The 18227-nt window shown below is 39.5% G+C and overlaps 1 protein-coding gene across 1 annotated transcript in view; it reads left to right on the forward strand.

Moving 5' to 3' along the window:
• Nucleotides 1-17056, forward strand: part of sti (sticky) — a 45377-nt gene extending 28321 nt beyond the window's left edge. The window contains exons 5-6 of the mRNA XM_065217960.1: nt 9229-11393; nt 15873-17056. Of these exons, the coding sequence (XP_065074032.1) occupies nt 9229-11393; nt 15873-16912 (3205 nt within the window). The 3' untranslated portion in view covers nt 16913-17056. The remainder of the gene's footprint in view (nt 1-9228; nt 11394-15872) is intronic.
• Nucleotides 17057-18227: the final 1171 nt, after the last annotated feature.

Raw genomic sequence — 18227 nt, forward strand, 5'->3', positions numbered from 1 at the left:
AACTATTGAGTGCAGCATTTTTTATGTCTTTTAGAATGTTTCTTCATTTTTCGAGTATGTACTTTATTTGAGTAGTCATTTTTTACTTAAGAGGTGTATACTGCCGCTCATCGCAAGTCGGTCCCATTTGTCAAAACTGATTTTATCAATGGAAATGGTAGCTAATCACCCATATCTTCATAATACTATACACACCAAGTTGTTTTTACAGTTGTCGGTAAACATTTTACTGACTTTCAAACAGCTGAACATTCGGTAATCAGTTCGGTAAAAGTTTGCTTTACTGAACGATCAGTAAACTTGCAATGTATACTCAACTGTCAAAAAATACCGACTAGTTCATCACTCAATACCGAAGTTCGGTAAAATCTACAAAATAATCGGTAAAAATAGAAAGGTCGTCATCTGCCAAAAATTACAGTTCTTTCGATAGTTTTTACTGAAAAACCGTGAAATATAGGGAATTGTTCCGTTCAAATCATGCACAATATAAATTGTTGTTTATATCTTTTATTAAATGCAATTCGTCAATCTGTTTATCCAACGAGTCAGCGGTCGCCAGCCATTTTATTTGAGTGCTAAAAAGTGAAAACATTTAGATAATATAAATGGTACTTAATGAAAAGATCCCTTACTTCCGCATCGGGCCGCTAGCACATCTAATCTCATCGAACACGTCTTCCATTTCAATGGTTTACAAGTTTTTTTTTTTTCTGCTAATATGCGCACGATTTTCTTAAAATTTATTTACACTTGAATTTTACACCGCTTAACATGTGAAATTGACGAAGATTTGACAGGCGTGATTTTAACTGAAGCGTTCAGTAATAATTACTGAACTCCTGTATTGTTTACATTTTTCGTCAGTATTTATAAATTGTTCACTGGAAATCTGTAAAACTTTACTAAACAGTTTAGATTAAATGACATTTCATGGCTTACAAACTACATCGGTAAAATAGATGCAAATTTTCAGTAATATTTTCATGGGAATTACCGAAAACTTGTATTTATTTGACAGACAGAAGAAAATTAAAGCAATTTTACAGATCACTCAGTAGAAATTAAATTTTACAGATCAAAACCGTAAAAAAAAATTACCGAACATCAAAACTAGAATTTGGTGTGTAGATGAACTCAACAACTTCGTCCTGGAAAAGTTTAGAAAAATAGTCAAACGGGTTGTCCCGTTACATAAGAAGTAAACTTTAAACTCGCTTTTCTCGGCTTGCTATGGAACTGACTTGCCATGAGCGGCAGTATACACTCAGGTAAAAAATAACTTTTTATGTCTTGATAAAATTGATGAACATCTATGAAAATATTGTAGATGAAGGCATTTTAAGAAACTTTGTCTAAGACGAACATTTTATATCTCTCAATTCAACAAAGTTTTAGGGTGAAAATGGAGTACAAACGGTACTAGTCGCTTCTAGTCTCAAGGCCCATACGCACTGGAACATGTTTCGGCCATATATCCGGAACCAGTAGATCGATTCCAAAAATATTTAATAGCATTTTATGGGACTATAGTATCTTTTGATTGGCGTTTTGGTCAGTGGTGTGTGTGTATTCTCTATAACCCGCACTGGCCGGCAGTGTTATTATGGAATAACTCTCTTTACAATGTCGCATTTATGGTCACTGTAGACAGATTTAGTTCGGGAGTTAGAAAGTGATAGCTCTATTGCAGATCCAGCAACCCATTTCAGAATGTCTGGAGAGTCACGCCCATTCCGAGGCTACTTCACTTACAATAAGCCCGTTAAATGTATTTAGACTGGTCTCACCATGTTAATTTGATCCTCCAATCCATGGGTTCCGTAATTTTGATTTTCTCTAAGCTTTGCATCTCATTTCGTGATGCATCTTTATCGTAATACTTCCTTTAACGAACACAAATTTTCTTGCATTGCCATGGGGTCATCTGGCATGAGGTTCGCTTCTAGTGCTTTTCCCAGGAACAGTTCGCGGCCACCAACTGCCACCCGTCCAGTCTTGGGCGTATCCAGCGTCCAGGCATCTTTCATATTGCTCGCAATCTCCGACACCGGCGAGAGACCAGCAGCCGAGCACTTTTGCAAGCGGAAAACTTGCTGATTCACGGCAACTTCGGCCACCGAATCACCATCAAAACTCGCGACGGACACATTATCAACACGTTCCCGGGCAAATTCACCAACCGGGCCGATCTCTCAATAGAACTACACGCCGAAAGTGTAGCATCCGAAGAACCGGGCTCCCGGGAGGCAATGAAATCGACAGGCAAAACATGATATATCACTAAATGATAACTTTATGAACACTTGAAACTAAATTTCAGCACATAAATTAACAAATTTAAAGCCAAAAAGTGTTTAATTTGCTTACGAAAAATACGCAGCAAAAGAAAAACGTCAGCTTTCATGCGCAGCCAACTGCGATCTCATCGATTGGCGTTTTGGCCAGTGGTTGCCAAAAAACGATCCTACAAATTTTGTCACACTGGCCACTTACCCGGGGGTACCCGAAATATGTCCGGATGTGGCCAATGTGGTTCTGGGCACTTGTTATAACAACCATTGATGATGTTTTCGAATACCCACGTGATTTGAGGTGTCGCATAATGGGTTTGGCGCGTTTCAGGTCGGTTCTTCGTATTTCAAGCTTATTGCTTATCGTATATTAGCTTATTGCTTGCTGTCAACATAGTGTTCTAGATGCACTTCCAAGTTATTAATTACAAGCTATTTTGCATTAGTATTAGTTGTCTGGCAAGTATACAATCATACTCTATGCCCAGGGAAGTCGAGAAATTTTTCAACCCGAAAAATTCCTAGACCGGAATCGAACCTAGCCACCTCCAGCATGGTCTTGCCTTGTAGCTGCGCCTTTACCGACTGAGCTAAGGAAGGCCCCTTGCATTCTATGGGACTACAATATTTTCGTTTGATGCTTGTTGCGTTGAAATCGGTGCTCTGGTTGCTGAGAAATCAATTGTATTTATTTTTCATCACACTGCCCACTTCCCCGGGGCACCGGGACATGTTCGGATGCAGCCCATGTAGGAGTATGAGCACTCGTTAGAAACTATATTATCTTGTTTTTAACTTCTCATGTGATTTGAAGTATCGTATGATGGGTATGGCGCATTTCAGGTCGGTTTTAGTCTCATGGCCCATACAAACTGGAACATCTTCTTCTTCTTCTTCGCTTTTCAAGCTTATTGCATATCGCATATTAGCGTATTGCGTGCTCTCAACTTAGTGTTCTAGATGCACTTCCACAGTTAGTAATTGAGAGCTTTCGATGCCTGTACCATTTTGGCATTGGTTTAATTGTGTGGCAAGTCCAATCATACTTCTATGCCCAGGGAAGTTGAGAATTTTTCCAACCCGAAAAATTCCTAGACTGGACCGGGAATTGAACCCAGCCACCTCCAGCATGGTCTTGCTTTGTAGCTGTGCCTTTACCGACTCAGCTAAGGGAGGCCCCAACAACAAACTGGAACATCTTCCGGCTATATATCCGGAGCCAGGAGAGCGACTAAAAAAATAATAAAAAGCAATCTATGGGACCAGGAGTTCACCGCAAGTTTAGTTTACATCCAATGGATGTACGAACTGCCTTTTTGAGCAATTGCCTCATGGAAACAAGTTACATAGAGATCCCGGATAGAATCTAAGCGAATCCTGACCAGTCGACGGATGAAGTTATTGTATGGTCTGAAACAATAGTCTCGACGTTGAAACGAGCTTGAGGATGGGCTTTTCCAGATCGAAGCACGATAATTGTCTCTACAAAAAAACTGGACTCCAACGATGAGCTGTTGTTTGAGTTCTCAGACTGTGGAGAATTACGACATTTCCTGGGAATCAAAATGACTACGACAACGAAGCCAGTGCGCTGCAACTGTTTCAAAGTACAAGCATTGATCGATTGCTGAAGCGTTTTGGGATGGACAACTGCAACCCGGTTAGAATTCCAATGGAGAAAGGCCTATCACTGGACTGGATGAGACCAAGCTGCTGATGTACATGATGTTGTGTGTGAGGTCAGATATTTGTTTTCTGGTTGGATACTTGAGACGTTTCCAGCAGAAACCTACCGCCCAACAGTGACGCTTCAAGCGTGATCGAACATGCAAGGAGCTAGATACTGGTTATTGCAGTTCAAGCGATACGGATCGAGTTTACCATGCAGATGGTGCAATGCAGATAGAGCATTTCTAGCTCAAATCGTTAAAAAAAATGTCAATTTTGTCTCGACCCCTTCTGATTTGAATGAAACATTGCTCACGTGTTCGCTGCTACTAATGGTTGCATTTTTCATTTAAATATGATTTTTTCCTCCAGAGTAACTTTTGAAAAGGGCGTATAAAAAATGGATTATTTTTTTTCCAAAAAATCATAACTTGAAAACTATTGATCTGATCAAAACGGCATATGAGAAGAAGTTTTAGGTAATTAAATTATCTTTGCGGAAAAAATACACTGAAAGAAAAAACTTCGTAAATTAGTATTAAAAAAACGTAAAACGATGATTATCTCAAAACACCCCCCCTTCGATCTTTATAATTTTTTTTTTGAAGAAAATTGATGGAATACCCTTAAATTTCGTGAAAAGTGTATGCTGGTAACTTTCTTAAAAAGAAAGCTATAATTTTTTAAATTTTTGTTGATTTTTACAAGTTCATGAAAATGCATATTTTTTATAAAATAATAATTTATTTGGATTCTACGCATAATTTTCAATAACTTTGCATATAAAAACTTTTTTCCTAAGTCCAGCCGTTCTCAAGTTAATGCGAATTAAAAAAATATAATTATAACAATTTTCAATATATTAGGCCATTTTCAAATGTTCGTCGAGATGTCCAACAACGAGATTTTATTTCATGATTGTATATTAAAAACCAAACAATTCATTCTCAGATATGGTAGCTGTCAGACTTACCCGTTTCTATCTAGAGGCAGCGGAAGAGAAGCACGTTGATGTGGTCAAATGAAAGATTTGTTGAGATAAGAAACAGTATATATTTATTATTTTATTTTACAACTCATATTATTTGAATACATTGAATAATTTGGGTGTATCGTTTGAATTAGAGAATTTTTTACTGCAATTTGGTTGTTTGAAACTGGAATATAGCAATGGTATTTTCGAGTTCCAGGAATTGGTTTCACTTTCTTAAAAATTGGATCAAATTCCGTGTCAGCCTTTTTGTATTCTTCCGTAGAAACATAACAAAATGACATTTTTGTTTGAAGATCTTCTTTACGACTATTTGCCCAGTCGTACAGTTGTTTAGGGTTCGTTATAGGGTGCTCGTGTTACTTAACTAAACTTGCTCTGGTTGCCATTCTCTTAAGGGTACCGCCAATCGCATCACAAGGACCTTTGCCGTGTGAAGTTGCAAAAAATGCCATTCCATTTCTACATTATGCTTATCTTTAAATCCACAAAGGCTAGCAACATTTTTTATGTTTTTGTATTGTGATGCTGCTTTATCTAACACAAAAATACACTTTTGGACTGTTATTTGCGACTTTAAAAATTCTAATAATTTTGAGATAAACAACTGAACTGCTACTGTGTCATGCTTTGAAATTGATTTAGGTAGAGGTTAACAACACTTGAAGTTGTTATCCATCGTAAAAAACTACTTGCTTTTTAACTTGAAACGCTAAGAGAGATGAACTGAATGGAACAGGTGAAGAACTTGACTTAAATGATCTTTATTTCTTGTATTGTGTGGTTTACATGTATAACTTATCAAGTGACACAGATGCGTCTTTTCAACTTTAGTTCCTTTTCAATTAAAATTATTATTAATTACAGTTCCTAGTCCTATCAGGCCTGTTTTAAGAATGACCACCTTGGTGGGATTGGTTTGTTTAAAATTTGAAAAAAGGAGACTACTTATAACTACTATTAACAACTACAACTAACCTACAACTACTATATACATGTTCTGAAAAAATACATTTTTGTGCAAATTTAGTCTTAATTTCGTTAATTCGGGAATCTATTTTGGCAATGCCTGCCTCTTCATGTAAATTTGTTATTCTAGTGTCGAAAGGACGATCAAGAACCATCCTCAGCACTCTATTCTGAGTGATTTGGATTTTGTTCCTGTGAGTCTGTGCACATGATTCCCACAGGGGAGCTGCATAGAGGATCGCAGGTGCTATGATTTGTTTGTAGACAGCCAGTTTGTTCACCCTTGAGAGGCGGGATCTGCGGCAAATCAGCGGATACAGAACAGGTGAAGAACGTCCCAATATATATATATATATATGTAGCAGAATAATTACAATGTTGACATTATACCTATCTTCATTAGGTACAATTGATTATAGCAAACTTTTTTAAGTGTGAGTGTAAGAAGCCTCCACGGGGTGCCTTTTTATGTAGTTGTGATATCGCGGGATGAGCTCTTAAGGCACAATATGGTATACGTCAGAGAAGTACCTAGAGAATTTATCTCAATTACAGGTTTAATAACATATTTGTTTACCTGTTTATGTTTTGAGCCTCTGTTATGACATACACAATTCTATCCAGGTATACAACTAATAGAGGACAGAAAAAAGGCACATGAGTGGGTTTGTTGATTATTTGGTTATATTTGAGAGTATTTACTTATAAACTTGTTTCTTTTCTGCTGCGTCTAAATAGAAACGGGGAAGTCTGACAGCTACCAATTGAGAATGAATTGTTTGTTTTTTAATATATATTCATGGAAAGACATCTCGTTGCTGGACATCACGACTTACATTTGAAAATGGCCCAAAATGTAGAAAATTATTATAATTATTTTTTTAAATTGCATTAACTTGAGAACGGCTAGACTTAGGAAAAAAGTTTTTATATGCAAAGTTTTTGAAAATTATGCGTAGAATCCAAATAAATTACTATTTTACTAAAAAATATGCAATTTCACCAACTTGTAAAAACCAACAAAAATTTCAAAAATTATAGATTTTTTTTTAAGAAAGTTACCAGCATAAACTCTTCACCATATATTAGGGCATTTTTTCAGTTTTCTTGAAAAAAAAAATTATAAAGAGATCGAAGGGGGGGTGTTTTGAGATAATCATCGTTTTACGTTTTTTAAATACTAATTTACTAAGTTTTTCTTTCAGTGTTTTTTTTTCCGCAAAGATAATTTAACTACCTAAAACTTCTTCTGATATGTCATTTTGATCAGATCAATAATTTTCAAGTTATGATTTTTTGAAAAAAAAATAATCCATTTTTTTATACGCCGTTTTCAAAAGTTACTCTGGAGGAAAAAATCATATTTAAATGAAAAATGCAACCATTAGTAGCAGCGAACACGTGAGAAATGTTTCATTCAAATCGGAAACACTCATGACCAACCGGTTTGCGTTTTGGGCTGGAAATGCTCGATACGGATTAGGCATTCGGTACGAATGATGGTATGCTGCTAGCTGTTCAAGGTGTTTGGATGGTTGGTAGTTTGTAATCGTTTGGTCACAAGTTCATAGGTTTTTTTTTCATTTATGTTATATATTCAGAACCTTCACGTTTCTTGTGCAAGAACAGCAGTGTACCACAGAAATGATAGGGTTCTGTACCGCTGTGAAAATGTTGTGCCGTTACGTTATGTCCACCATAGAACTACAAACAACCATACAAAACTAGGATGACGGGATGAAGGAGAATTGCACAGCACATCACAGCACACGACCGGCTCGTGACATTGGAAACAGTTTTCGAACCTAATTGTCAAGGACCAAACACTATTATCTGGCCAAACCTAGGCCATAATCCCAAAGGAGTTTTCCCTTCTCGGCTTGACCAAGGTGGCCTTGCCAAAAAGTAACGAATAAATGCATTTAAAGAAAAGTGACAGTTCTTCGTTCTGGTATCGCGAAACCTTCTGATTACCCAGTAGCTAGGCGACCCTGGGTGTTCCGGAGCTTGCTCTTGTCGCCTGAGTCGACCGGGTGCTGTATGTTTGATCTCCGAGTAGGTAGTTGGTGAGTGCTGAGTTCTTACATCAGTTATAAGCTTATAGCGAATTTGTTTATTATCCAGGTTGGAACCAGTTCTAACCCGTGCAAACCCGAGCTTATTGTCAGTGCGAACCTCAACCCGAACCAGGTTTCAAAAATAAAACGTTGACACTGACATTTGAAAGGCAACAAGCAGACCCAATCTTGATACCCGACCCAGGTTAGAACTTAATCAAAAACAAATCGACAGCGAGCATGCATAAGGGCGTATACGCGATGATCGATTCTCTTCAGCTACAGCTAAGCGAAACAATTTTCTAAAATTTGTTCAATATAGAGCTGTAACAGGTTGTATTGGCTATCAAAAGCAACAGCAAAGGCACAGAGAAACGTTAATTCTAGCGAGTTATTAACAAAAAAGAAAATAGACGAAGAGAATCGATCATCGCGTTTACGCCCTTATGTATACTCACTGTCGAAATTCGTTATCAGTTCAGCAAGAAGCAGACAACTGTAACGCCGTCCAGGATCTTGATAGGTTCTATCTGCAGAGATGCGGATGCTACATGATCACGAACAAAATGATATGAGGGGGTTAGAAGGAAAGGGGTTTAAGTGACTTTGATCGATTCTCTTAATCGACTTTCTCTTTCGTTAATAATTCAGCTGCAAACACATTCCTTGTGTTGCAATGTGTTTGCAGCTGAATTATTATCGAAAGAGAGAGTCGATGAACTTTTTTTTCCCAGTGACATCAATTGTTACAATCATTCTTTTCAAACATTTAGCTCTCTATAATCTATTTGGCACCCAGGAAAACCGGAAAAAAACGTTAATTAAATTTCTTAAATTCAGTGGCAACCCTGCTGATGATCCGGCACCACCAATTTCTCACCATGCAAGATATAACTTCAAAATAAGGGTAAACACTAATTAAATAATTACTTTTAATTCTTCCTATCATAAGCTCTTCTTTCTTATTCTGTTGAAGTGCGACCAGGAGGCAATATAACTATTTTTTTCGGTTTAAGTAGGGGTTTTCCACATTTATGTCAAATGTCAATTATGCCAAATGGTATTATGTCAAATTGGGTAGAGCCCTGTCATCAATAGCCATCGCTAGCTTCACATCATTCCTATGCAATATACTTTGATTAGAAATCATCTTCGGTTTCCCCACCAGCTCACCCCTTGACACGCCACTGTCGAATAACAAGCCGCAACTTATTTTGAATTTTTCTGCTTCCAATTTTTCTCCTTACAGAGAAAGCGAAGATCTGCAGCGCAAACGAGCCAACGGGTTGGAGGAGGTTGTTTCGCGATTGGAGAAGATTATCGATCAGTTCAAGACGGGCAACCCGGTGGGCGCACGCGGCACGACAGACGGTACGTCTTCGCTTCTGGAACGGCAGAACGAACGGCTCGAGGACAAGTTAAGTACTATTCGGGAACAGTCGATCTTGGACAAACAGTCGGCCCGGACGGCCAATTTGTCGCTGTGGAAGTTGGAGAAGGAACTGGAGAAGGTCAAGTTAGATAATTCCATTCTGGGACGAAGGGTCGAGCAGGCCGACGAACGGGTCAACCGGGTAAGGAAGGAGAAAGAGGGAGTAGAATTCAAGATTAATCAGCTGCACGAAACCATTGCCGGAAAGGAGAAGCAGATCGAAGATTTGAAAGAGGACATAAGGTTGCTAAAGGATGAATTGAGAAAGGAGCGTTATTCAAGAGATACGACCGAAAAGGGACGACTGACCGAGAAGACTGAGCTGATTACTGCTTCAGCGAAGATCCAGAGTTTGGAGGAGAAGTTGAATGAGGCGAAACAGAAGGCAAACCAAGCAAATGACAATTTGAGAATGATGACATCGGAAAATTCGAAGCTCATGAGGGAGTTGGGCGAAAGCCAAGAAGAACTGGCGGATGCTGATGCTTCGGTTAAGGAGCTTGATGAGAAGCTCGCAATCGTGACGCGGAATTTCAACATGTTGAAGGGAGCTTGCAGTATTACGGAGACTCAACTGACAGAGTTGGAGATTCTGCTGGAGAAGGAGCAGAAAAGAAATAAGGAATACCAGGAGAAGATCGACGGCTTGTTCAAGCAGATGAAGGAAAAGGATACGGAGCTGTCCAAATTGAGACAGGAAGTGCATCAGGAGAAGTCATCTAAAACGTTGAGTGAATGTAAAACTTCTCAGCTGGCATCGGAATACGATGAATTACGCAAGAAGTTTGAAGATCTGCAAAACCAAATGGTCGATCAGCAGAAGGACCTTATCGAGAAGACCAGCAGCCTCTTTGAGGTACAAGAACGCATTGAAATGCTCAATCTGGACGCATCCAATCTTCAGAAGGTGGTTTCCAATTACGAGCAGGAGCATCTGATACTGAAGGAGGAAAATTCCAAAATTCTCACCGATCTGTTCTTGGCTAAGGAACACATTACCAAACAGAACAACGAGATTAAAGACTACAAGAATCAAATCAACCAGCTGAACAATGAACTTGATCACGTCAAGACGGTTCTAGCGGAGCAAAAAACGTTCTATTCCGAGAGGGACATTAAATCGGAAGCCACTCTTGCTCAGCACAAGAAGCTCATCGATTATCTGCAAGCTCGCGTTGAGGAAAGTTCGCATAAAAAGAAAAAGACCTTCGCCGATATGCTCTTCGGAAGTGGCGGCAACCATGAAAAGAAAGAGAATGTTCCACCAAATCCCATCATGGTGGAGAATACCACCAGCTACAAGAAGATCCAGGAAGAACTGCAGAAAGAACGTCAACGTACTAACCAGCTCAAAGAACAACTGCTCCGAGCGAAAACGGACATGATTGCCATGCAAGGATCACTTAAGAAAGCCCAAAAAGACGAAGAAAATCAACAGCTGGAAGCCAAGGACAAGTATCTCCCGGAGAGAACTCCTTCAAAATTGCACAAGCCTTCTTTCCGGCAAGAATTAGCTCCAACCCCGAAAAATCTCGGCCCTCCCGGGGGTAAATCGCACACCTTCGACATGACATTGGAAACATCCTCGTCCAAAAATCCCATCCAGTTGTGTAGCGTTTGCGATCGGCACATCCTAGCCGGGCACCCTTACTGGAAGTGTACAGTTTGTGCGAAGAACGTCCACCGGAAGTGTCGATCGGGGGCAGCTTACGATTGCCAGGGCGATGGTGATTTGGATTCGCTTGCCAATGAGCTGGTAGCGGGTGGTATTAGCGATACAGAGTCCCTGCAGGATCAGATCAGCTTGGCACCGGACGGATCGGAGGCGGAATCGGGCGACGGCCCGGTCAGCAGCGTGGAGGAGAAGGCCGACGACGACGAGGACAAATATGTCGGGGACTTGCTGTTCAAGACGAAACGGGTGGAACCGAAGCTGGCCATTAACGATGTGTACGACGTGAGCGAGAGCGTGGTGCTGTTGGGTAAGTTTTTTTTGCTGGTTTCACTTTCGGTGTGTGATTTGATAATCGATAAAATGTGGGTCATTATATTGGGGATGGGGGAGCAAAACAAAGAAATGGATAATGAGCTGAAGCATTGGAAAAGTCGACGTTGTGCGAGTGACGATGGAAATTCCTTTAGGAAAGTTTTCGGCAGGTTTTTGCTTTTTAAAATTTAGATAAAAATGCTGTGTGCACATATGAAGCACGGTGGTAGCTTTAGCTATCCGTCATCATAATCGTTGCATCTTCTGAATCCAGAATAGGAAATAAATCACCGTTGAACGGATCTATTGTATCGCCAGCTCTAAGCTAAAGTTCGCAAGTCTGACTTTCGACTGCCGAACCTGCTTCCGATCTTAATTCCGGCTTTTACGGAATCATAATTTTAAGATTGTTGTTGTTGTTATTGTTGGTACTGTCAGTAGTTCTTATGCATTGATACCAGTTGCGTGGGAAGTAATCAGCGGAATAATTTGTAACTAAATGCAACTTTGTGGGTGTAAAGTCTTCGTCTACTTAAGCATCTTTGCATGCTTGATTCTCTTTAAAAATGCTCAGGGTTCAGATTTAATTTCGAATGATTTTGAACAAAAAATTGAATGTTTCTATAAAAGAAGACTTCTACATTCATTTACCTTTTCATAAGTACCTACCGTAAGATTTGATAAAGAGTCACAAATAAGCTTTGTATAATGAGAGGTTAAAACTATTGCTGCACCGAATATTCGGCCGCCATAGAGTATTCGGCCGAATAAAAAATAATAATCAACATCTAAAATGGCCTAATTTTTGTAAAAATGTTAATGATTGCCTATAACACAATTATTCAAAGTTTTATGCAAATCGGAGAGATAGTCGAGATTTGCCGATTCATCATTTGGCGTGGAACTGCTCTAAAGTCACTTTTTCATATAATTAAAGCATGGTCCACTTAGTAACGAAACAACATCGTTTGGGTCTATTTCGGATTTGAATTAACGGATTTGAACACTCAAGTGCATATTATTCCTTATGTTTTAAGAAAAAAATACGAAACGAATTATTCGTCGTGGTTTCGAAGGAATTCTCGAACTTTTCCCTTAATACGACCAATCAAGCGGCGCATAACGGTCTCGTGCACTGTTTTGGCGATATCCCACTAATTTTTCATCTTAGCTGCCGTTTTGATTACTGTACCTTTTACCTTCAGTTTCCTCTTCAAAAATTGCCCAATAGTTTTCAAAAGGGCTGAACTGGGGACAATTGGGCAGATTGAGGATTTTCGGAACAAACTGGACTCCGTTGTCATTGCACCATTGTTGTACTTCCTGGCTGTAGTGATTCGCAAGATCCGGCCAAAATGTAAGTGGTCTGGTTTCAGCGAGAATTGCTCCATATGATTGACCCGAAAACGTCAGAAGCAGCAGGGAATTATGAACATATGTCAGTAAATTTGCCGGAACATTAAACATGCTTTGAAAACTTCAGGGATGTCCAAATAAGTTCAGGAAAAAAAATAGTGATTTAAGGCGTTTATAAACATTATAACACTTTTGAAAAATTGTGGAAACTTTAAGGCAATTCAGTTAATTTCAGTAAAATTGCGGGTTCTTATAAAAAATACTGAGAAATTCAGGGCAGTCTAGAGAACTTTAAGGACATTCAGAAATCATTTGGGCAGTTTTAATAACATCAGGAAAGTCTAGACTATTGATGAACTTATGAAATATTGTCGATTATTTAAGGCCAGTTCTATGAACGTTTTAATTAAAAAAAAAATGTGGTAGTTTAAAGAAGTTAAAGAAACTTCTGAAAAAAAAACTTCGAAAACTTCAGTAAATTTCATGAACATTTTGCAAAATGCAGGACCATTACAAAGAAGTTTAGTAAGCCCAGGAATTCCAGTGAGAGTTGACGGAAAATTTTAAGAAGTTCCCAGATTTTTGGAAAATTTCAGAGATATTATGAAAATTATTGAGGTCTTCACCTAACTTCAGAAGTTCGCGTAAGCTTAAACGTTTTCAGGGCAGTTCAATGAAATTCAGGGCAGTACAACAAGCTTCATGAGAACTACAAAAACTTAAGAGAAGCTACGAGAACTTCAAGAAAGAACAGATAACCTCAGAGTAGTTCTGTTAACAGTAAATAAATCACATAAATTTAAAAGAAGTTTCGAGAGCTTATCAGTGAATTGTTAAAACTTTGGAGAAGATCCTTGATCATTAGGAAAATTGAGGAAACGTTAGGAAGTCCGAAAAGCTCAAGGAAGTTTAAAAATTTAACGGGAAGTATTGTAAGCATCATGCTAGTTTCTCAAACTACAAAAGAACTTGAAGGTAGTTTCATTAACATCTGGAAAATTGAGGGAACCTTCAAGTAGATCTGAAAATCTCAGAATAGTCAGAAAAACGTTCCAAGTGAATTTCTGTCATCGTGATTGTGTAGTATAGAAGGGGGTCAAGGGCCAGGTCACCGATGGTTTTAGGCACCGTACATGCTATACCAGTAGACAGGGGATGGCATCACAGCATCTTTACCAGCAGGTTAAATAAGTTTTGTGTAATCCACCAGAATGTGAAACAGGGCGAGCCGGTAGGGTAACGTATCGGCAATACCCTATCTCAACATTAATGAATTAGCTACCATAAGGGAAGAGACAAGGGAGGGGGTCGATTCGCAAATCGGAGAAAGTCGAGTTTAACCGATTCGTCATTTGACATGGATTCACTTTTTTATACTATTTGGCCTGGAACTGGTCTAGGGAATTTCCAACACTGATTCAAACATTCTGAAAAAAAATCTTGAAAATGATGATGAGAATCCCGAAGTAGTAATGTTGGAGAAAATTCTGAGAATGCTTTTGGGATTTTTTTTTCCTTTGTTCGGGACATAACACTACTGCGACCAGTAAATTGTTCTATTGTAGTATATCCCGTGTCCTTAGTTTAGTGCAGGTCGTATTACTCCATCACTATTGATAAATAATGAAGTATTCGATTTTTTAACAGTTGTCATTCTTGCATTTATCGCAATATACCCTTCGGAGTGCTGGAACACCCTCCAAAGGCGCGCCCCTTTGTCAGTCAAAATTGGATTCCTTAGCAACAAAATTAAAGAATGACACCGATAGTGACCATGCATCAGAACCCTAGTATTAACCACTTCAAACTAGGGAACAACGAATAGAAGATTAGGAATCACATAGATGAAGACAACTAACTCATTTTTTCCTTGTTTCAAGATCATCCTCGGTAGACAAACCCGAGTCTTGTCACTATCAACAAGGCATAAAAAGTAACAAGGACTACTCTGCCGTTCTACGCATAACTGTCCCATGTTCTATGCAATCCTTATGCACCGTGGGACTCTTATGCGTATAACGGCAGTACTGGATTACTGAAAAATCCTGTTCCCCTAGTTTGAAGTAGTCAGGACTAGGAATCGGTGGTAGATCTTACATCCCGTAACGTACCACGAAAAGGTGATCTACCCACGCTACGGGGCATGCTTTTGGGATAATTTCAAAGCAAGTTCTTATTTAATTAAATTCCAAGGGAATTGTGAGGAGAACTGCATGTTTAATTACAATATAGCTCTGGAAAAAAATCCAAAGTTATGCTCCGGAGAATTCGGTGTCGATTGTGAGATGGTGTGAGTATTTTTTAAGAAGGAATTCGATGGGAATAATTTCAAAGAATTGCTGAGAAGAATGCCAAGAGAATTTCCAATTCCAAGAAAATTGAATTATTAAGAGAGTTCTCAAAGAATTTTGAGGAAAAATGCCGAGGCAATTTCGGGAAGAGTTTCAAGGGAAATTTGAAGAAAACTTCATGTTATTCCTGGAATTACTGAAATGTGGACAATTCAATTCAAATTTTAAGGAGTATTCTGAACAGACTTTCAAGATTTTCTTTAGCGGTGTTGAGGTAAAGCTTGGCAAGATGGTTCAGCTAGTACATTTATTCATTTATTTGTTTGTAAATATCAAACCGGTTCAGCAGCCCTTATGATGGTTTGTGTTTTCAAACCAGCATTGAGTTTACATTGAGCCTGTTCATGTTGACAATCAAACATATAAGTAAATCATGTAGATGAGCCATCTTGCCCCGAGACCGATCTCGCCCCACCTTACTCTAAATTCGTAATCCAATTAAAAAAATGGTTTCCTTTGAAAATAATTCTAGATAGAGCTGTAATTAGTTAGTAACAGCTTTTGTAAACAATGACTTCTTTCGATGATTTCTAGAAAGCCAAGGCTTGCCCACTCAAATCAACGTCACCATCGGATAGAGGAAGACTTCCCCTTCCCGTTGGTTATGTTGTTTGTCGTGGGCGTGCCTTTAGTTTCGAGAAATCATCGAGAGATTTCATTGTTTACAAAAGCTGTTACGCCCTAATTCCAGCTCTATCAAGAATTGTTCAACCCTTGAAGATTCTGAACCTACTAAAAAGAACCATTCCAATTTTCGCCTCTTACAGGTTGCGACACCGGTCTCTTCTCCTACAACGCAGATACGGAGGAACTGGTCCAGATCCGAGGCATATCCAACGTGAAGTCCTTCACCATCTCCCAGCACATCCCGAAGGCTATCATCATCGGAAACGACGGTGAGTACCTGTACCAGTGCGACCTGCGCCACCTGCACAGCCGTGCCCAAGCCTCATCTTGCCTTTCGCCCAAGCTGGAAACCTTTGTCCTGGATCTATCGATTGCCAACCGGACCCACAGTGAACGGTGGCATTTGGTTCGCATGATGGACGACCCCTCGTGCCAACAGCTGTCGGACGTGATAGCAATCGCCGCGACTTCATCGAGAATTGTCATCCTGAAGTTCGACACCACCCTGGGACGGTTCAAACCGGTTCGCGGATTGGACACGGTCCTTCCAGTTTCATCAGTGCTCTTCACCAAACACACCGGCATTGTAAGTTCGGACAAGTTCTTCGAAATCGATTTGGCAACCTACGGTGCCGAAGAGTTCCTGGATATGTCCGACTCGAGTCTACGGGATATCCGTTCATGCACACCGATGGCGGCCTTCAAGGTAAACAGCCAAGAGTTCATGCTTTGTTTCAAAGAAGTTGGAATTTTCGTGGACGAATATGGCTGCCGTTCACGGCCGGATAATATCAATTGGCTACAGGAACCCCTTGATTTCAAATACCGCGAATCTTGCCTCTTCATTGCGCATTCCGATTGCGTTCAAGTTATGTACGTTAGCAAATCGTACACCAAAGAGATTGAACGAAAAGAGTCGCTCGATGAGCGGCGAGCTTTTGTCAATTTGAACTCACCGCGGCTGATGGCATTCTTGGACTTTGCCCGCACCAGCATCTACGTGGCTTGCGAGTGTGGCCCGGGGAAGGAGCAGGAGATCATCATGCTGGATGGATACAAAGCACTGCAGACGACATCGCCGTGCATTAGCAATTCCATGGAAACTTTGTCCAGTTTGGCGAGCTACCCGACGACGGTGACCCAGAGCAATGAGACACTATCGCTGGGACATGCGGTGTAAGTACTTTCGAATAACCTTTGTTTTACCTAGAACCTAGGTCGTTTAACTAACGGAAATTCGCATGAAAACGATTGTTTGAGTTTCATGCCACAGGAAATATGTTTTTCTTCTTAAATAAACATTTTATCATTTTAAGATATTTAATCCTGCTGGTGCTAGTTCACTGAATCCGAAATCTCCACGTTTTAGTAGAATTTTCAATTCCACCTTGTTATGAATTTCACCGAACCTCGTAGAAGAGCAGATCACCCATCTCAAAGTCTTCAGGCTCATTCCAAACACTCTTACTGGTCTTACTTTGTAGCTGCACCTTTTTTATTCCGTGTTGGGTAATTCATATTTCGTGGTGAACTAGTCCAGGAGTGACTAAAAATCATCCTAATAAAGTATTAAAAAAAAATCTCATGAAAGTCATCTTCGAGAGACTGTTGAAGCATTATTCGACGCCTTTTTTATTTAATTATTTGAGAGGGAAAAGTCTTCTTCAGAAGGACCAACCATTGCCACTCCTCAAGTGGGCGTAAAACCTCTTCTTTTCGTATCAACAGATAACATTAAATCTTACAGATACATAGGCCATTTCAGGCCTATTAAGCACAACTCGCACTTAGTCTTTCTTAATCTAGCGCAGTTTAGCACCAAACGGAATGTTATTATTACTGATGGCTTCCAAATTTATTTACCTTTCCGTATGTACTTTAAGATTTGATAAAGAGAAACCAATCGTTGAGATAGTGTCAAAAGTCTAACACTCCCCCTTATTCTGCGAGTCACGTGACTCTCTCTCACCGGTGAGGTGACAATTGTCACCTCGTGTGAGGTGACTCTCCATGTAAATCAAATGGAGAGTCACCTCACACGAGGTGACTATTGTCACCTCACCGGTGAGAGAGAGTCACGTGACTCGCAGAATAGGGGGGACTGCTTCTTGACGCCAAACTCGGCCTACGGAAATGCCAATGAATTCACTTCGGCCTATAGGATGAAGATAAAACATGATTCGGTCGGAGCGCTTCTTTTATTTTTGGAAATAATAGGTGCAAACCTTCATATCACGCGTTCTCATTGACTTCGTTCCGTAGCTAAAAAACTAAAGTATCGTACCAAACGCATAATTGACTTGTTAACTCTGAAACCATGGATTTTTTTGAAGTTTTCTGCTCGATAGACCCAAAAGGGGTGATTAGACCTAAGTAGTTCTCTACCCTATATGCTTAAACTAATTCAGAAAACATTCATATTTAATTAATCAGGATGATAAAACATTATAGAATAAATACTTAAGGCTAGCACGGGAAGCATTGAAGTCAAAAAA

This window comes from Ochlerotatus camptorhynchus, unplaced genomic scaffold (assembly GCF_037179485.1).
Source record: "Ochlerotatus camptorhynchus isolate MF236.1 unplaced genomic scaffold, CSIRO-AGI_Acam_v1.1 ptg000082l, whole genome shotgun sequence".
NCBI classification, from domain to species: Eukaryota; Metazoa; Arthropoda; class Insecta; order Diptera; family Culicidae; genus Ochlerotatus; species Ochlerotatus camptorhynchus.